We start from the raw sequence: 16,489 nt of genomic DNA, 5'->3' as shown, positions 1-16,489 counted from the left end.
TATTTTTAAAAATATTGATTCTTAAACGAAAATATAAGAATGCAAAATTACAAAAGTTGAAATTCGAAAATTGGATTTCGGTATCAGGAGCATACGAAGGCGAGGAGGTAAGATTTTTCTTCAGCTGCTCCGGATATTTTAAGAGCGAGGAACCAATAGGAGAATTTAAATTTTATAACAAAAAAGTAATTGGAAACTTCTATCTTACCTCTTTTAGGCGAAGGTGCTTGGTGTTTGCAAGAGCACCAGCACCTGCGCCCAAATATCAATACTTTTTAAAAGTTTTAAGTATTTCCCCTTATTAAGTGTTTGTTGGTCCTCACCAGGCACCTTCGGCCGAATGTCAATATTTTTTAAGATATATATATTTTCATTTAGGGTGTTTTAAAATAAAAAAGCAAGCTTATTTATTAAATAGGTATTTATTTTATTATTCATCAACTGAAATTACAAGAGTATTAATGTATAAAAACACTTCTACATCTGTCTTACTTACTTTAGGCGAAGGTGCCTGGCATAGCAATACCGGCACCTGCGTCCAAATATCAATACATTTGTAAATAAAATACAGTTTTCTTTATTTATAAAATTCATTATTCTTTTTTTTACACAATAGAGTTATTTACAACTAATTTTGTAATTAGTTATATATATTAATTACACAATTTTTCAAAAGAACACATTTAAGTGTATGTTTTTTTTTTTTTAGTGAGTGAGACTACTGGTTAACGTGGGCTTCGAACAGCGGATGTGAGGGTTATTGAGAAGCCTACCGGTTGAGGCGATCGATGTTAGCATCATTCCAAAAGGTACCCGGCTTTACTCAGGCGTGTGACGTGAGTGACTTAACTCCTTATACTGCTTCATGTCCTGGAACAAAAAAGTGTGATAAGAATTTGTACAATTTCTTCTTTAATTATTACTAATAGTTTATAATTAATACATATTTGTTTTCCACAACTTACCTAAGAAAATTTGAACTAGTTATCACTGTTGAGGTCTTGAGCTAATTCCAGCAATAAATGGTTGTAAGTTTGAAATCCATGGCCAACTCGGATACATGGAGACAACACTTCTGCAAATGGATGGATATAAACATATTAGTATACACATTGTAGTATTTTTCATCAAATGATCTACTATACAAAGGGTTAGTTTAACAAGTTTTCCATGAGATAATGCATTAATTACTTGACGATGATATCTTTTAGTAAATCTACTAAAGTTAGATACACCAATAACCAAGCTGAATAAGACCGGATGTCTTCTGGGATGATCAAGTTGGTCACTGGCCAGTCTGCCAGCAGGTCTAGTACATACAAACCTTAGATCGTAAAAACAATACTTTAAAATGGAGCAAAAAAAGTTTGGAGGACGGTTTGGCAAGACTGCATCGTAAAGCTAGCAAAGTTTCTGTCTCTGATCTTGTGTTATAGCTTTCATGTATCTCAAAGTGACGAGAATGTCTTTGTAATAATTTTTATTAATTACAACTCACATTAAATATGCTTAGTACAATTTTAATTTGTAAATTAATTTATTATTTCTGTTCTGTTGTAATTGTGTCAATAGACAAGCAAGACGAGAACAGTATGTATTTCCTAAATGAAAATAATTAAGGTAAATTTAAGAATAACACTTACACATTATAGAAGTTCATGTGGTTTGGTTTGCTTCAATCTTCTGACTTCCTGCGTGTTGCCCAGTAGCTGTATTGCTTTCAAATTATTGTGATTTAGTAACCTTCTTTCTTGAACAACTTCGCAAATATATTTGATTTCGAGGTTATCGCATGGTTCCTCGTTGGTTACGTCCCGATAGGCATTGGTAATTAATCGAGAAACTTTGTTTCAGTAGCGTTGGATTACTAGTTGGCTTGATGTATTAGTGCAACCTTATGTTTGCTCCCCATAGGCCCAAATTGGTTTTTTGACTAACGGAGAGACCAATCTCTTTGACTTTAGGACAAGTTGAGAGTATCTTCCGATTAACCAGTACGGTTGTTTGATTTTGAGTCTGATCTACTCTGTTTTTGTCTAACGTGATGTTCCCTATAATGATGTCGTATCGTTTTACGTCTATAGCATTTTAGACCTTTGTCTATAACTGTTATCAGAATGTTCCAATAATTTATTGATCTGGAAAAAATTAATAGCAACGTTCTAATGTGCTGAAAAACTATCAAACTAGCCTCAAATGAGGTAGCATGTGAATAATATTTGAGTATTTATACGAATGTATTTAGATAGTTTATAGATATAATAATTTCAATACTTTCAACCATAATTTCTAAAGAAAAAGTATATTTACTACCTTAAAAATCAATAGTTCCTTGTTGGTTACGTCGCGATAGGCATTGGTATTTAATCGAAAAACTTTGTTTCAGCAGCGTTGGATTACTAGTTGGTTTGATGTATTAGTGCAACCCCATGTTTGCTCCTCATAGGCCCAAATTGGCTTTATGACTAACTGATAGGCCAATCGCTTTGATTTTAGGTCAAGTTGAGAGTATCTTCCGACCAACCAGTACGGTTGCTTGATTTTGAATCTTATCTACTCTGTTTTTGTCTAACGTGATGTTCCTTATAATGATGCAGCATCGTGTTATGCCTACTGCATTTTAGACCTTTGTCTATAATTGTTATCAAGATATTCCAACGATGTGTTGACCTGGAAAAAAAAAGAATAGCAACGTTCTAATGTGCTGAAAAAAACTATCAAACTAGCCTCAAATGAGGTAGCATGTGAATAACCAGCAAGCTGTTTCAAGGCGTTGTTATGGGGTTGCCTCCACTCAGCGCCACTTCTTTGATACTTTAGCTATAATTTAGTATTTTTTGCTTTAGTGTTCACATACCGAGATCCAGGTACATATATAACTGTTGCTGATACTTTGAGGAATATTGAGCATGTTCCCTATATTGCTGTTGCTTGTTTTGCCCCATTATTGAATGCAGTAGATCCGGATTGGCTTAATGACGGATCTGTAGACCACCTCTCACCATTTTATATGATCGGTCTGTTAACCAATAAAGACTACGGAGTCTGCTCCCAGGTTTTTTACGCTTGGTCCAGTTGTGCTTCTGCCAAGTAAACCTACGATCCAAGTAAAGGTTCATGTTGATGTAGGGGGTGTTGGCCAACGAAAAAAGTATCGATATTTCGATATATCGATACTTAAAAAAATATCGATATATCGTTTTCGACATTAGGCCTTATAATAGGCCTCAGTTTCTGCGATCACCTCTTCGTTCGATCAATATTATTCCAGGCGCATCCCAAAATATAGAGGCCATAATTTTGTAAGTCGAATGTTCGAATTGTCGGTTGTCGATTGGGCTTCGGAGTGAAATGATGGAGCCATGTTTCATCCATTGTCACATATCGACACAAAAACTCGAGTTTTGTTACGCTTGATCATGTTCAAACATTGCCCCGAATCATCAACTCGTCGTTGTTTTTCGTCAAAAGTGAGCTCGCGCGGCACCCACTTTGCACAGAGCTTTCTCATACCCAAATATTCGTGAATAATATGATGTACACCTTCAGTTGATATAGTTAGAGTGTCTGCTATTTCATTCAATTTCCATTTACGTTCATTCAAAATCATTTTGTGGATTTTTTAAATGTTTTCATCGGTAACAACCTCTTTTGGGCGTCCACTGCGTTCACCGTCTTCGGTGTGACGTCTTGATTTTCCTGGGACAGTGTCCGGAAACTCGGCATCAAGCCAAGTTTTTGCTTCAACTGTATTTTTGTCCCTTCAAAAAGAAATATTTTTTCAACACGCGAAATTCCTTTTTATCTATCTTTTTCACAATAACAAAAGTTGCTTCACCCAAAGTACTATAATTCACAAACTAATAATCCGACAGCTGTCAAATTTATACACGCATCTTTTGAGGATTAGGACTAACTAAAAATTTATGGATTTAGTTACATGTGCCACAGACCGGGGCCTTTTCAGTTGACCTGTTAGAGTGGGATTTAATAATCTCTAGAATAAGTTAGATAGTCTTTAGAATAAGTTAGGATAGAGTTTAAAATAAGTTAGTATAGCATCTAGAATAAGATTGTACAGCAGATCACTTACTGAAGTGATATTCTACATGTCAGAAGAGTTATATTATATAACGGAAATCACATAATAATCCTTATTGCCCACGGGCAGATTGTTGAAGGTCTAAGAGATTAATATTTAAAATAAATATAAATTGTTGTCCTATTATAATTATCATTATTATATTTTAAATTTCAGTGTTCATACTGACGACTCTCGCGCCCTCTAGTTTTTCGACTGGACCCAAATAATTAAAACCTAATCTAATGTAAATATTTCGGCAAGATTTTTTCCCACTTTTCTCTAACGAGAATAAAACCGGGTACGGCCCTGTCACCACCCAAAACCCAAACAATTCGCGACCAGAGCCGGCAGACCAGACCGAAGAATAACTCCCGCCCGACTAATTTTAAAGTTGTGCGTGTGGAGAAACTCAACTGGCAAGCCTCAGTCGACGAACGGCTTTAGAGGAAGCAGTACCATGGGGCGTAGCGTGCCTCACGCGGTACCGACCGGCGGTACGGCCGCCGCGATTCTCGTACTCGCGGTCCTCGTTTGCGGGGTCAGAGGCGAAACCCTGACACCCCCCTATTTCAACCTGGCCGAGGGGAAACATATCACCGCGACCGCGACGTGTGGCGTGGATACCGAAGGGCCAGAACTCTACTGCAAGCTGATCGGAAGTAATTCAGACAACGAACCCAACGTTAACGTCATCCAAGGCCAGGTGAGCATCATCCAGATTCTTAGTACTATCTGAAATTGGAGTAAAAAGAATCATGGAACAATACCTATCATACTTATCGACAAAGATAATCATAATATATCTACAAAGTTATCAAATTACGACAACTAGTACCATTTTCAATAAATACAGTAACATTTACTCAATTTTCGATTTCCATACGGTTGTCGTCTTTTTTATTTGCTCAATCAATCGTTAACAATTTAATTTATTTCATATTAAAAGTGTTCCGTGTCAACATTTTATTACACCAGTAAACATTTAAATTCTTTGTTAACTATTAAAAAATATGTATTATTAGGGTACAATATGGCTTGACACTATTAGTCAACAAATCAGTTCTGTTTTAAAAGTTTAAAATATTTCCACTATCCAAAAAACTGTTGTTATTTTCATTGGATATATTACTATACAACAATATCCGACATATAATAGATTCCTTCTTTTGTCAATGTTTCATTTAGTTATATTTATTCAGCACGTATAACTTACTGAGATCATATCAATAAATATTTTTCCTATAACTTACGAAAAAATTACGTAATATCAACAAAACAAAGATCGCGTTTAAACAGTTCTTTATTTCCGGTTATAATGTCCCAGATGTGGATACAATTACAAAATTTATTATTATCTCTGTCAGAATCTATCGTAAAACATTTCATTGGGTCTATACATTATTTTTAAAAGAGTTTTTTTTAATTTAAAGTAATATCTATTGACGGTCGTTACTTCTTCGCATCTTTCAGACAAATTGTGGGTTCCATGTCGAAAGGACGATGTATCTTTAGAGGCTGTTCACTAATCGATCCATTTTATTATCTTTATAAGAAATGAAGCGCTTCTTAGACATTCATATATCGCAACAAACAGTAACCAGAGGAGGCAAGGTCTGGAGAATACGACGGGTGGCGTAGCTGCCCATTTTGATAGGGCACAAAATCCAAGTTTTTGGATCATTCCCCTGTTCTTCAAGCAATTAGGAATGGTTTATATATATTCTACATATTCTTCCTGCATTTTACATGGAACGTCATCGAGTAATGTCTTCAAATCCTCGTTTTAATTTTTTTAGGGTGTCCAGAACGCTCTTTGTCTTCGGTGTCAAAAGCGCCACTTTGCCTTCGCAACCAATCGCGCTTGCCGTAAGCTTCACACAGTATTCGATGACCTTTACGCGCTTTTTTCTTCAAAATGAAGTAAAACAGTAAAGCTTCTCCAAATCCGATTTACTCAGTACATATTCTGAAATTTTCAACTCACTGAGAACCTTCTTTCTTCACACTTTGACGAAATGGCACATACTGGCCTGTCAGTCAGGCTTCAGTATGAAGTTGTTTACAAATATACCCGATGTGATTTGTTACACGGTAATACCAACTGTTATGAGTCCTTTAAAATTAATTTATGGGCCTAATAATCTATAATAACTATTCAAAAACTTGTAAAAACATGATTATCTAATACCCAACCACATATAACAAGAACTATTATTTTTGTCGCTATATAGAATTATAAATATAAAAAGCTACTTCTATTAATTTCTCTCTATATTATGGTTTAGGTATAAATTAATGTCTTCTGGGCTAACAACTGATGTTAAAAGTTCAGTATTAACAATTTAAAAATAAAATAACTTCAGAATATTTGAAAATGTGATTAACACTCAGCCAGGTACTGAACCAACGTTATCCCTGGCAAATAATTCAATTTTAATATAAATAATTAAATAATTGCCTCTTTGTCATATATATTCAACATATACTATTTATTACAACAATTTCAGAAAGTAGTAACATTTAAAACTAGATACAATTAAAAATAAAACTCTACCATATACAAACAATGCAAAGAGACTGTACATAGTTTAAAATAATTCGTAATCTATCCATTGATGATCCTTTTCTTCTCATTTCCTGATATAATAGGTCAAATATGATTTTATTCCTATATATTTATTTAAAAATATATTGTTAATACATAATATTGTTTCCAAATGCTTATGAAAATCAATCAATTTCCTATTCATTCAACATATATAAATTATTGAAAATACCTTCTATAAATATATAAAATTTCGATAGTTTACGTATGACAGTGACGTAATAAAGTTACAAAATATCAAAACAATCTATTCATTAGTTTTATTACCTGATTACTAAACTTAATTGTTTTTTTTTAATTTTTTTACTGCGTCGTACATATATTCCCCATATATAAATAATATTCAAAGAATCTGGCAACACCGCGAGCTGAAATGCAGATTTAGAAAACATAGATATTTAATTACTAAGTTTATTAATCAATCCTTAATATAGTCAATTTATTATACTAACATTTTATAACGTTTGCAATTTTTTCAAATTAAGCAACTATCAATCTGAGTTCTTTTGAATGAATAACTTCATTAAAAATTGTCAGAAAAAAGCAGCAGTTTTAAAAAGAAAATATGAGCAAACTGACAACATCGCGTACCCTTCAATTACAATAAATGCTATAACGTAGTGGAACAGTGGATTTTTAGAATAATGACAGTTCAACTGAGCTGTCAATGTCTGTTATGTCAATTGATAAAAGAAGAAGATATTAGAACAATATATGAATAATAAAGTGGATTTGTAAAATGATGAGAGTTCAAGAAAGCTGTCAGTATTTACAACGTGAACATTAAACAAGTGAATGCTGGTTGGTTTATTTTTCTTATCTCCCGTACCCTTGGAAAAAATTTACATACCATAAATATCAAAATAATAAAAAGATAAATGCTAAAAATAAGAATATAATTAATTTCTAATCTCTAACACACTTTAAATTAAAAATAACATAATAAAATCGATAAAAGACATAGAAGATAACCTGTAACACGTGTTACACATCAGTGTAACAAAGAAATTGACGATATACAGCTACTTGTTATGTATAAAGTCAACAGACATCTTGATATATTTAGAAAAAAAACGGCTCTTGAAAGCACTTGAAACACTTGTTTGGTGTTTTAAAGTAAATAAACGTCAAATGACATGTAAAACATATTACTTTGACGTTGATAAAGAGTGAACGACATGAAAGGAATATTCTGTTCTATTTATTTTAAATGATAATAATAAAGTTTGATATTTTACCGATAACGGCATTACAAAGAATCAAATGACATCCTGCGAGATTTCCTCGAATTTAATCACAGCCTACTCCATCAAATATTTGCGTTCTTTTATGCCGTAATGCAGTTACTCATTCATTTGTTTGGTCTAGAAATCGATTTTTAAATATTATTATTCAGGATAACAGTTGTCTTTTGTGTTTGGAGTTCCATCAGTTGTTACCGATTCAAATCCTTATCAAATCCGTTGACCCTGGACATAATTTCAGTTATCTGGTTCCACCACACAACCTTGTGACCCCACAGATAAGAGGGTAGTTCGATAATTTAATGGTGTTTTTGGTGGTACTGATAAAGTGGACTGTAACAATTTACTTAACAAATTACGAGGAAAGTTTGATAAGTCGATGTTTTTTGTCGGTTTGTTTCTCAGCATAATTTTCTTTTAACTCGAAACATTTGGGTTAAAACAACTTAAACAACTCTTTTTCCAAGTTTTTTTATTCCTTCCTAATAATATTTCCTCAGTAGGTTTCAATGAAGACCTTTTCATTCGTCCCAAATATCTTATAACTTCAGACCTTTTTTCAGATATGGAAACCGGAAATAATCACAGGGGACTAAATCTGGGGAATATGTTGTTCGTAGTCCAATTTATGGATTTTTGTCAGGATGACTACATGCGTGTGTTGCTACTGCCACGTTGAGATTCCTTGAGCTCGTATGGCCACAATAGAACTCAGTAAACCACTTCTTATACATTGAAATTCATGTATAGTATTTATCCTATAGTCGCTGCTGATTAAGTTACAATTTGTCTCTATAATGACTTAAAATTAGGTATATATCTGGGAAAACCCATGAATCACTAATGATATAAAAATTAGTAGCATTTTTCAGTGTTTTACTATTGACTTCACTACAACAATCTGGTGTGAACTTGAACTGACATGGAGTGAAACCTTCTCTCATGTCTTGCTTGCGATTTTCTTAATTTCTTCTATGACACTTGCTTTTATTTCTTTCATCGTTGAGTAAGCCTCTTCTTGTTTAACTCCAAACATCTTGGCTGAGATGTAGAAGTTTAACACTTCAACATATGCCAGACTATCGGACACTTGAGGTTCATCCAAGAATATAGCTGAACAAATGTGTCTCCCTTCGTAAGCTTCTTCAAAAATGTCTATGTACAATAGAATATAATACCTTACAATAAGTACCTGGTCAATTGTTGAATATTTCTTCATAAAATCAAACTGATTTGCAGGTATTAGATCTTTTCTGTCTATGATTGTTTTTAACCTTTCGATAGAAGTTTTTCAAGTCGTTGTACTGATATTACCGTACGAGAAACTAAAAATCAAATATCAAACTGCCCTCGTATGAAAGAGAATGAATGAAAACGTCTCGTATTTGTCCCACTATATAATACAGGTTATAGGTTATCCTCTTCCTCTTCCTAAAGTATGTCACAGATAATAAGAAGTAGAATTTCGTCAGGATATGTTATTTTGATTTGATATTAAGTAATCTTCTGATTATTGTAAACCTTCACTATTTGATTAAAGTGTCCTTATTAAAATTATTAAACAAATTAATGATAGGGGGCTGTGAAAAAATATAGTAATATAAAATCGTATAGTTATCTTTTTGCTATATCTATAAATATAAAATAAAAAATACATATATTATAATTTAGTTTTAGAATCAGACAATATTTTCCTTCTCATTTTATTCTAGTTAAAAAGAGACACACTGCTGTCTGATTAGTTCGAAGACGTAAACGAATGAGCCGGTCAAAGTCACCATGTTGTCAGATGTAGGCAAAATTTTTGAAAGCAATAGTAATAAGAGGTTATAACTAACCGACAAACTATTGTGGCTGTATAATTAACTGTAGTTTTTATATGTACTATAATGTGTAAATAAATTATATTTGATAACATTTTTGTTCAATTATTTTATTTAGATTAGAATTTTGTTGTATATCAAAGCCAAACTGAACTAAAACTCTGAGTTGATACGGCAACATTGAGTACATACGACAACATTTGACGTGCGTACAATATATATATATATATATATATATATATATATATATATATATATATATATATATATATATATATATATATATATATATATATATATATATATATATATATATATATATATATATATATATATATATATATATATATATGCAGTTTTAATTGATGAAGTTGTAGAACCGTTGTAATGTTGTTGTAATTTTTGGGCTAAAAATTTCAGCAAAAATGATCCTTTATTGATCCATTAAAAGTTCCAAGTATTGCCCATCCACTAAAGATATATATGATATAGTGCTGTTGTGTTACTTGTTTTTTACCAATTACCAAGCTCTAATCGCATTAATTGTTGCTAGTAGAGAGTCTAATTGATAGTTTGACCAAGTTCTGGTGCCTCATGATGAACACTAACTTAACATGACCTTCTTTGGCGTCAATATGGACTTTGTAACCGTTGTGAAGGTTCTCTTAGCTTCTTGGTCCACTTTTAATCGCCTGTAATCATTTGTTTTGACAGTAATTCATAAATGTAGACTCAGTTCATTAAATTTTTCACTCTTAGATCATATGCAACTCGACAAAACTCACTTAGACTTGTTCGGTGCACTTGGTTCTACTCTTTGAAAATCACAAAATTCAAAAAAGAAAATATTCCTTTTAAAAGAAATAATTTATAAAATCGAGATAAGAAAAATATACACTATAAAATAGGTTTAAACCAGATCTAATGTAATATATCGAGAGTTATTTTTAAAACGTTGAAATATAAAATGTTGAGTTTATATTCCTTCCACAGCAACGAAAGAAATAGTCTAGAAAAACACTCATTGGTATTCTACTCGATTTTTTTAGAAGATCTGACTGATACCTAAATGAAAATCATCAGTACCTCTTCTGCAAATATAGTTTTCGATCACATTATTTCATCACATTGAATCTTCAGCTTCGGATCGATATGAACGGTTCTCCGATGACTTTTTGGACTTAAGATTGTCATAGCAGCTCTACTTTTCAGTAAAAAGCACAAGTTCAATCCCTTACTCCAAAATGGTATCTCATACTGTCTCTAGAAAGTGTTACAATTCACATTTTTGTACGCTACACTTTTTACTACCACGCGTTAGTCATATGTTGTCATATTTTTATAATCAGACAGCTGTTTAAACATATTTTGCTATGAATTTATTTCATAAAAATATTATTCTCCTCCCATTTTCTTTAATCATATGATAATTAAAGCTATTTAGGAAGGTTATCTAAACTTTATCTCTAAAGATATCTTTTGAATTGCGAGAGCTCAATGGGTAAGGCAAGACAACTTTTGCTTTTGTATAACGCAAACACTGATAATGACTGGTACAAATATTATATTTGTGTGCACGATAATATTTTATTTGTTCGTCATTTTATTAACTGAGTACTTGGTGAAATCATGTTTGCTTTTTATTAGCATTCGATGATGATTACTACTCATATATTAATAGTAATATTACTATTTATATTGTAATAGAATTTAATATACATTTTTAACATACTTTTTTTTATGTTACGAATTAATTACTTCCCTAGCACCTGGAAAGTAGCTAAAATACTAATGATTCTTAAACCAGGAAAAATACCAGAAGATGTGACCTCCTACCGGCCTACACGTTTATTACCGATAATCTCGAAAGTTTTCGAGAAACTGTACATCAAGAAGCTAAACTATATAATAGAAAAAAGAAAAATTATTCCAGAACATCAGTTTGGCTTTCGCAATAAGCATGGGACTATAGAACAAGTGCATAGACTTGTAAACAAAATAAACGCTGACATGGATGCCAAAAGATATTGTACGGCTGCTTTTCTAGACATATCTCAGGCTTTTGACAAAGTATGGCATACGAGCTTGCAGGTTAAACTAAAGAAACTTCTCCCTCATCCGGACTATCAGTTACTAAAATCGTATCTCACTGATAGACATTTTATTGTAAATCAAGGCGATGAACATATCCAATTAAATCTCATATATTCAGGAGTTCCGCAAGGTAGTGTACTAGGTCCAGTACTGTATCTTCTGTATACGGCCGATCTGACTATCACAAAAATTAGTACAGTGGCAACATACGGAGACGACACAGCAATCTTGGCATCCCATGAAGATCCGGTCACAGCATCAATAAACCTACAAACCCACCTGGTTCAAATACAATTATGGTTGACGACATGGCGCATTAAAGTCAATGAAACAAAATCCACCCATGTAACGTTTACCCTGCGTAGAAGAACATGTCCACCAGTGAATATCAATCATCGTCAACTACCGAAAGTAGAGCAAGTTAAATATCTTGGTATGCACTTAGATCGATGGACGAACCTGGAAGAAGCACATACTCTATAAACGAAAACAACTTCGACTAAAATTATATCAAATGTATTGGCTCATCGGGCGCAAATCCAAGTTATCATTAGATAACAAGGTGTTGCTGTATGAGTCTATACTCAAGCCTATTTGGTCATATGGAATCCAACTATGGGGTACCGCTAGCAAATCTAATATATCCATCATTCAACGGTTCCAAAATAAAGTGTTGCGTGCCATTGTTGATGCTCCGTACTATATTTCAAATAAAGTGATACAACGCGATATTCCTCTAGAACCTATAACGAGTGTAATTCAACGTGTTTGTGCGAAGTACTTCGAAAGAGTGTCAGTGCATCAAATTGTAGTCGCTAATCAGCTAAATATGCGACGTGATAGTGAAGTGCGTAGACTAAAACGTTTAACACCACCTGATCTGATTACTGGACATATATAAACTTTAGAATAAGCTTTAGAATAAGACTAATTAATTAAGATACTATTTTATACAAAAGATCGCTTAATAAAGTGATTTTCTGCATGCCATGTAAATATAATATGGACATAAGAAATACTTATTGCCTAAAAAAAACATAACTTTTTCATTAGCATAACATTACTTTTTCTATGAGATATATAGTTTGGTAAATTGTAAGCGTTCTTTCTTATGTTTTTCACTCAGTGGTTGTTTCTGTAAAACTTTCTTTCTGTTTAAATGCTTAGCCTCAGGTAGGAGACGTTGAACATTTGTTCTAACACATTCAGATTCACATAACAGATTCTAATTATTATATTTGTTATTTGTGATTCTTTTCTCAAGGCATGCTGAAAAAGTAAACTGATATTTTAAATATGTAATGACTTGAAATACGAATGGTAATAATAAAACAAAAACAATATATAATAACCATAGTGCATGTGTGCTATGGTTTTGTCGCATCGTTCAGGTAACGTGATCTCACGCGGAATAAATCTAAAAATAACAAACAGCGGCTTCTTTGTAACGTTTGCAGAAATATTTTAACTAGCCATCTTTAGTCAGTAAAATAAAAAAAAACACAAATTTATTTTTATTAGGAGTTGTGATGAAAAATGTTCTGTGTGCTAAAGTTTTGTCGCGGATAGATTGACAAATTTATCGGATTGATTGTCTTTGTTATTGTTAAATCTAATTAATATTGTTAATATCACAGTTTTATTTATAAAAATAACTGGTGGGAATTGTTTATTTTTAATCTAAAAACTTTCTGGTTATGATATTTATTACACTACAGACTATTTCTGTTCCGAAAGTAATTTTATACAAATTTAGTTTACTATTTTTAATTTCCTGCAGTTAAGATTCTAACCATCAACGTTCTTTTGGTTCTAGAGTTTTATTCTGAAATATTTTGTTATAAGTGGGGCAAAAGTCCCGCAACCATTTTGATTGCCTATAAGTTTGCTCAAAGAAAAGATACGTAAGTTTGGTTTTCATAAAAAGTTTATTTCGTCTTTACATTTTTTGCACTAATTGAATTGTTGAACGAGCTGTGCGTGCTGTGGCTCCATCTTGCTGAAACCACATCAATAAACCTGTCCTCTGGTCCTTGTTCTTCCATTTCAGCCACATAAAAATTTCGAATCATGCCACAGTAACGGCAACACCTTGATCAGTTTCAAAAATATAGGGACCAATGATGTTTCCAGCAAGAATACCACACCATACAGTTGTTCTTAGTGGATGCAAAGATGTTTCATGAATTAGTTTAAGATTCAGTGCTCACCAAAACCGACTATTCTTTTTATTGACGTGGCCACTGAGAACAAAATGGGCTTCATCGCTCATTATCAATTTAGACGAACAATCTTCATTACTGTACTGAACTAGTCTCCATAATAGAATCTGGACATCTACACAACACAATGGTTATGGGACTGTTGCCCCACTCTATCTATTTAGAGATTATGAACAACATGAATGTTGTTATATTGAAAAAAAAATGTTTTTATTAGATTTATTGTCTTTGTTGCTATTTTGTGAGTCCTATCAATGTTATATTAAAAGAATATTGTTGATATCACAGTTTTGTTTTGTAAAAAGATTTTCTACTTAAATTAGCCGTAAAATTCATCGTAATATACAACCTAATTGTATTTTTATTTCAGTATTGTGACTATTGTGATCCCAACACGCCAGGGAAGCATCATCCGCCCGAACACGCAGTCGATGGTAAAGAGACGTGGTGGCAAAGTCCCCCTCTATCCAGAGGCATGAAATACCAGGAAGTCAACCTCACCATCGATTTGGGACAGGTAAGAAATCGCGTCTTAAGATACTAAGCTTCTTACAAATTAAGAAGTTTCCGAAAAAGCTAATTGAGAATGTGTTAATATCCATGACTGACGACTGGTCACGAAACATACCGACTGGGTTTCTAGTTTTGTGTTACTTTTTTCGAGAATAAGGCATCGGATCTGTGAACACATGTCGAAAGGATTTCGGACCAGATGTTGCACGCTTCGTTATCTCTGTCACTGCGATGACTATTTATTGGATTTGCGGCCATGTCTACGTGTTGTTTGTATTAGCTCATCAAGGGTCTCATTCACTTTTATTTTCTCAAATTTAGATGGTTAAATACGAGTAAAATATAGTTGCCTAGTTATTTCGGTAGTAGATTGTTTCATTAATAAAATTAATTGTTTTTTAAATATTTCTTATCTAAAAAATTGGTACCATAAAGGGCCATAAATTATCAAATAATATATATATTTACTAGCGACCCGCCTCGGCTTCGCACGGGTGCAATGCTGATACTAAATTAAATACACTACAGAAAAAATATGAACGTTGTATATAAAAACATAGCGGCCCGCTCCGACTTTGCACGGGCATAAAATATATATGCCTATGTCACTCAATGAAAACATGATTAAAATCGATCCAGTATTTTTGGTTCATTCATTACTGCCCTTGGACTGCACGCATTAAATTTGGAGTAAAACAATTCCTCTTCCCCTATACTTACTATGAAGATTTCCTGCTATCTTTGGAATATCTAAATTCATACAATTTTTATTACATTACACATTTTTAAACGCAAATTTTAAATTTGTAATATCTCCGAAAATATTTGTTTAATTTACATGCTGTAAGGAACCATATTGATCTATATTAATTGCACACTGTATTTAAGGTACTTAATTCGATAAGGATTAATGCCGTATTGCTTAAAATAGCTTCGTAAATAAGCCATTTTCTCACGTAAAAAGTTAACAATAAAAATGGTTAATGTGGGTTATCCCTAAAAGATAAACATATACCATCGCGGACTTTTTTGTAGACCTTTTTATGGTGTACAATACTGTAGTACATTAATTTGATCTAACTCGTAGGGTTAGGCAGCGTTTTTGCTAATTGCTAAATAAACCTAAAAAAATAGGTTAATTTACGACATCACGTTAGAAACCTCTAAAATTAGCAATGTTGCCTTAGTATATTATGCATGTATTATACATATAAACCTTCCTCTTCAACCACTCTATCTATTGAAAAAAACCGCATCAAAATCCGTTGCGTAGTTTTAAAGATTTAAGCGCACATAGGGATATAGGGACAGAAAAGGCGACTTTGTTTTATACTATGTATTGATATAATTAATTTTTCCAAGATTTCCTAGCAACTAAATGAGTGTAAGGTAAATAAGAAATACTTTATTTAAATTAACTATTATTTGGTACAAAAACAACCATTTTTTAGATGAGCTCGATCTTAATTTACAAATTAATTTATTATTACTGTTTTGTTGTACTTATTCATGCTTTAAGCCGAAATCTTGTATCACTTCGTGTATCCATTTAATTCCGAGGTCATTGTACAGTTCTTCGTTGGTTACTTTGGTTGTTTTGGGTGCGTTAGATTATCCATATTTGTACCCCATAGGTCCAAATTGACTTTCTGATTGACTGATAAATCAATCTCTTTAATTTTAGGTCAAGTGGAGGATATCTTCCGACTAGCCAGTACACTTGCTTAACTTTGAGGCTAATCTGCTCTGCTTTTTGTTTAATATGATGTTTCGAGGTTAACCTACCATCAATATATATTCCAAGGTATTTAGCTACTTCTGCTTGAGGAATCGGGCATCCGTCAAGTGATATAATAAGGTTTTAGTAATTTAGCCGCAGCGCAAAATCAACATGGACATGGCAT

General features: G+C 32.8%; 1 protein-coding gene and 1 long non-coding RNA gene across 2 annotated transcripts in view; one reads left to right on the top strand and one right to left on the bottom strand.

Moving 5' to 3' along the window:
* Positions 1 to 733: 733 nt before the first annotated feature.
* LOC143203636 (uncharacterized) lies at positions 734 to 1,784 on the bottom strand. The gene is made up of 3 exons (XR_013007385.1): positions 1,644 to 1,784; positions 966 to 1,075; positions 734 to 870 (listed from the first exon to the last, which is right to left on the bottom strand). It is a non-coding gene; the product is annotated as an uncharacterized LOC143203636 (long non-coding RNA).
* A 2,638-nt stretch (positions 1,785 to 4,422) lies between these two features.
* Positions 4,423 to 16,489, top strand: part of LanA (laminin subunit alpha) — a 52,826-nt gene continuing 40,759 nt past the window's right edge. Inside the window, exons 1-2 of the mRNA XM_076415870.1 lie at positions 4,423 to 4,787; positions 14,443 to 14,589. Coding sequence (XP_076271985.1) covers positions 4,542 to 4,787; positions 14,443 to 14,589 — 393 coding nt within the window. The 5' untranslated portion in view covers positions 4,423 to 4,541. The remainder of the gene's footprint in view (positions 4,788 to 14,442; positions 14,590 to 16,489) is intronic.

Source organism: Rhynchophorus ferrugineus, unplaced genomic scaffold (assembly GCF_030347505.1).
Source record: "Rhynchophorus ferrugineus isolate W39M unplaced genomic scaffold, kcgeb_rfMv2 rfM10, whole genome shotgun sequence".
Classification (NCBI taxonomy): domain Eukaryota; kingdom Metazoa; phylum Arthropoda; class Insecta; order Coleoptera; family Curculionidae; genus Rhynchophorus; species Rhynchophorus ferrugineus.
This window is presented reverse-complemented; position numbering and strand designations above follow the sequence as displayed.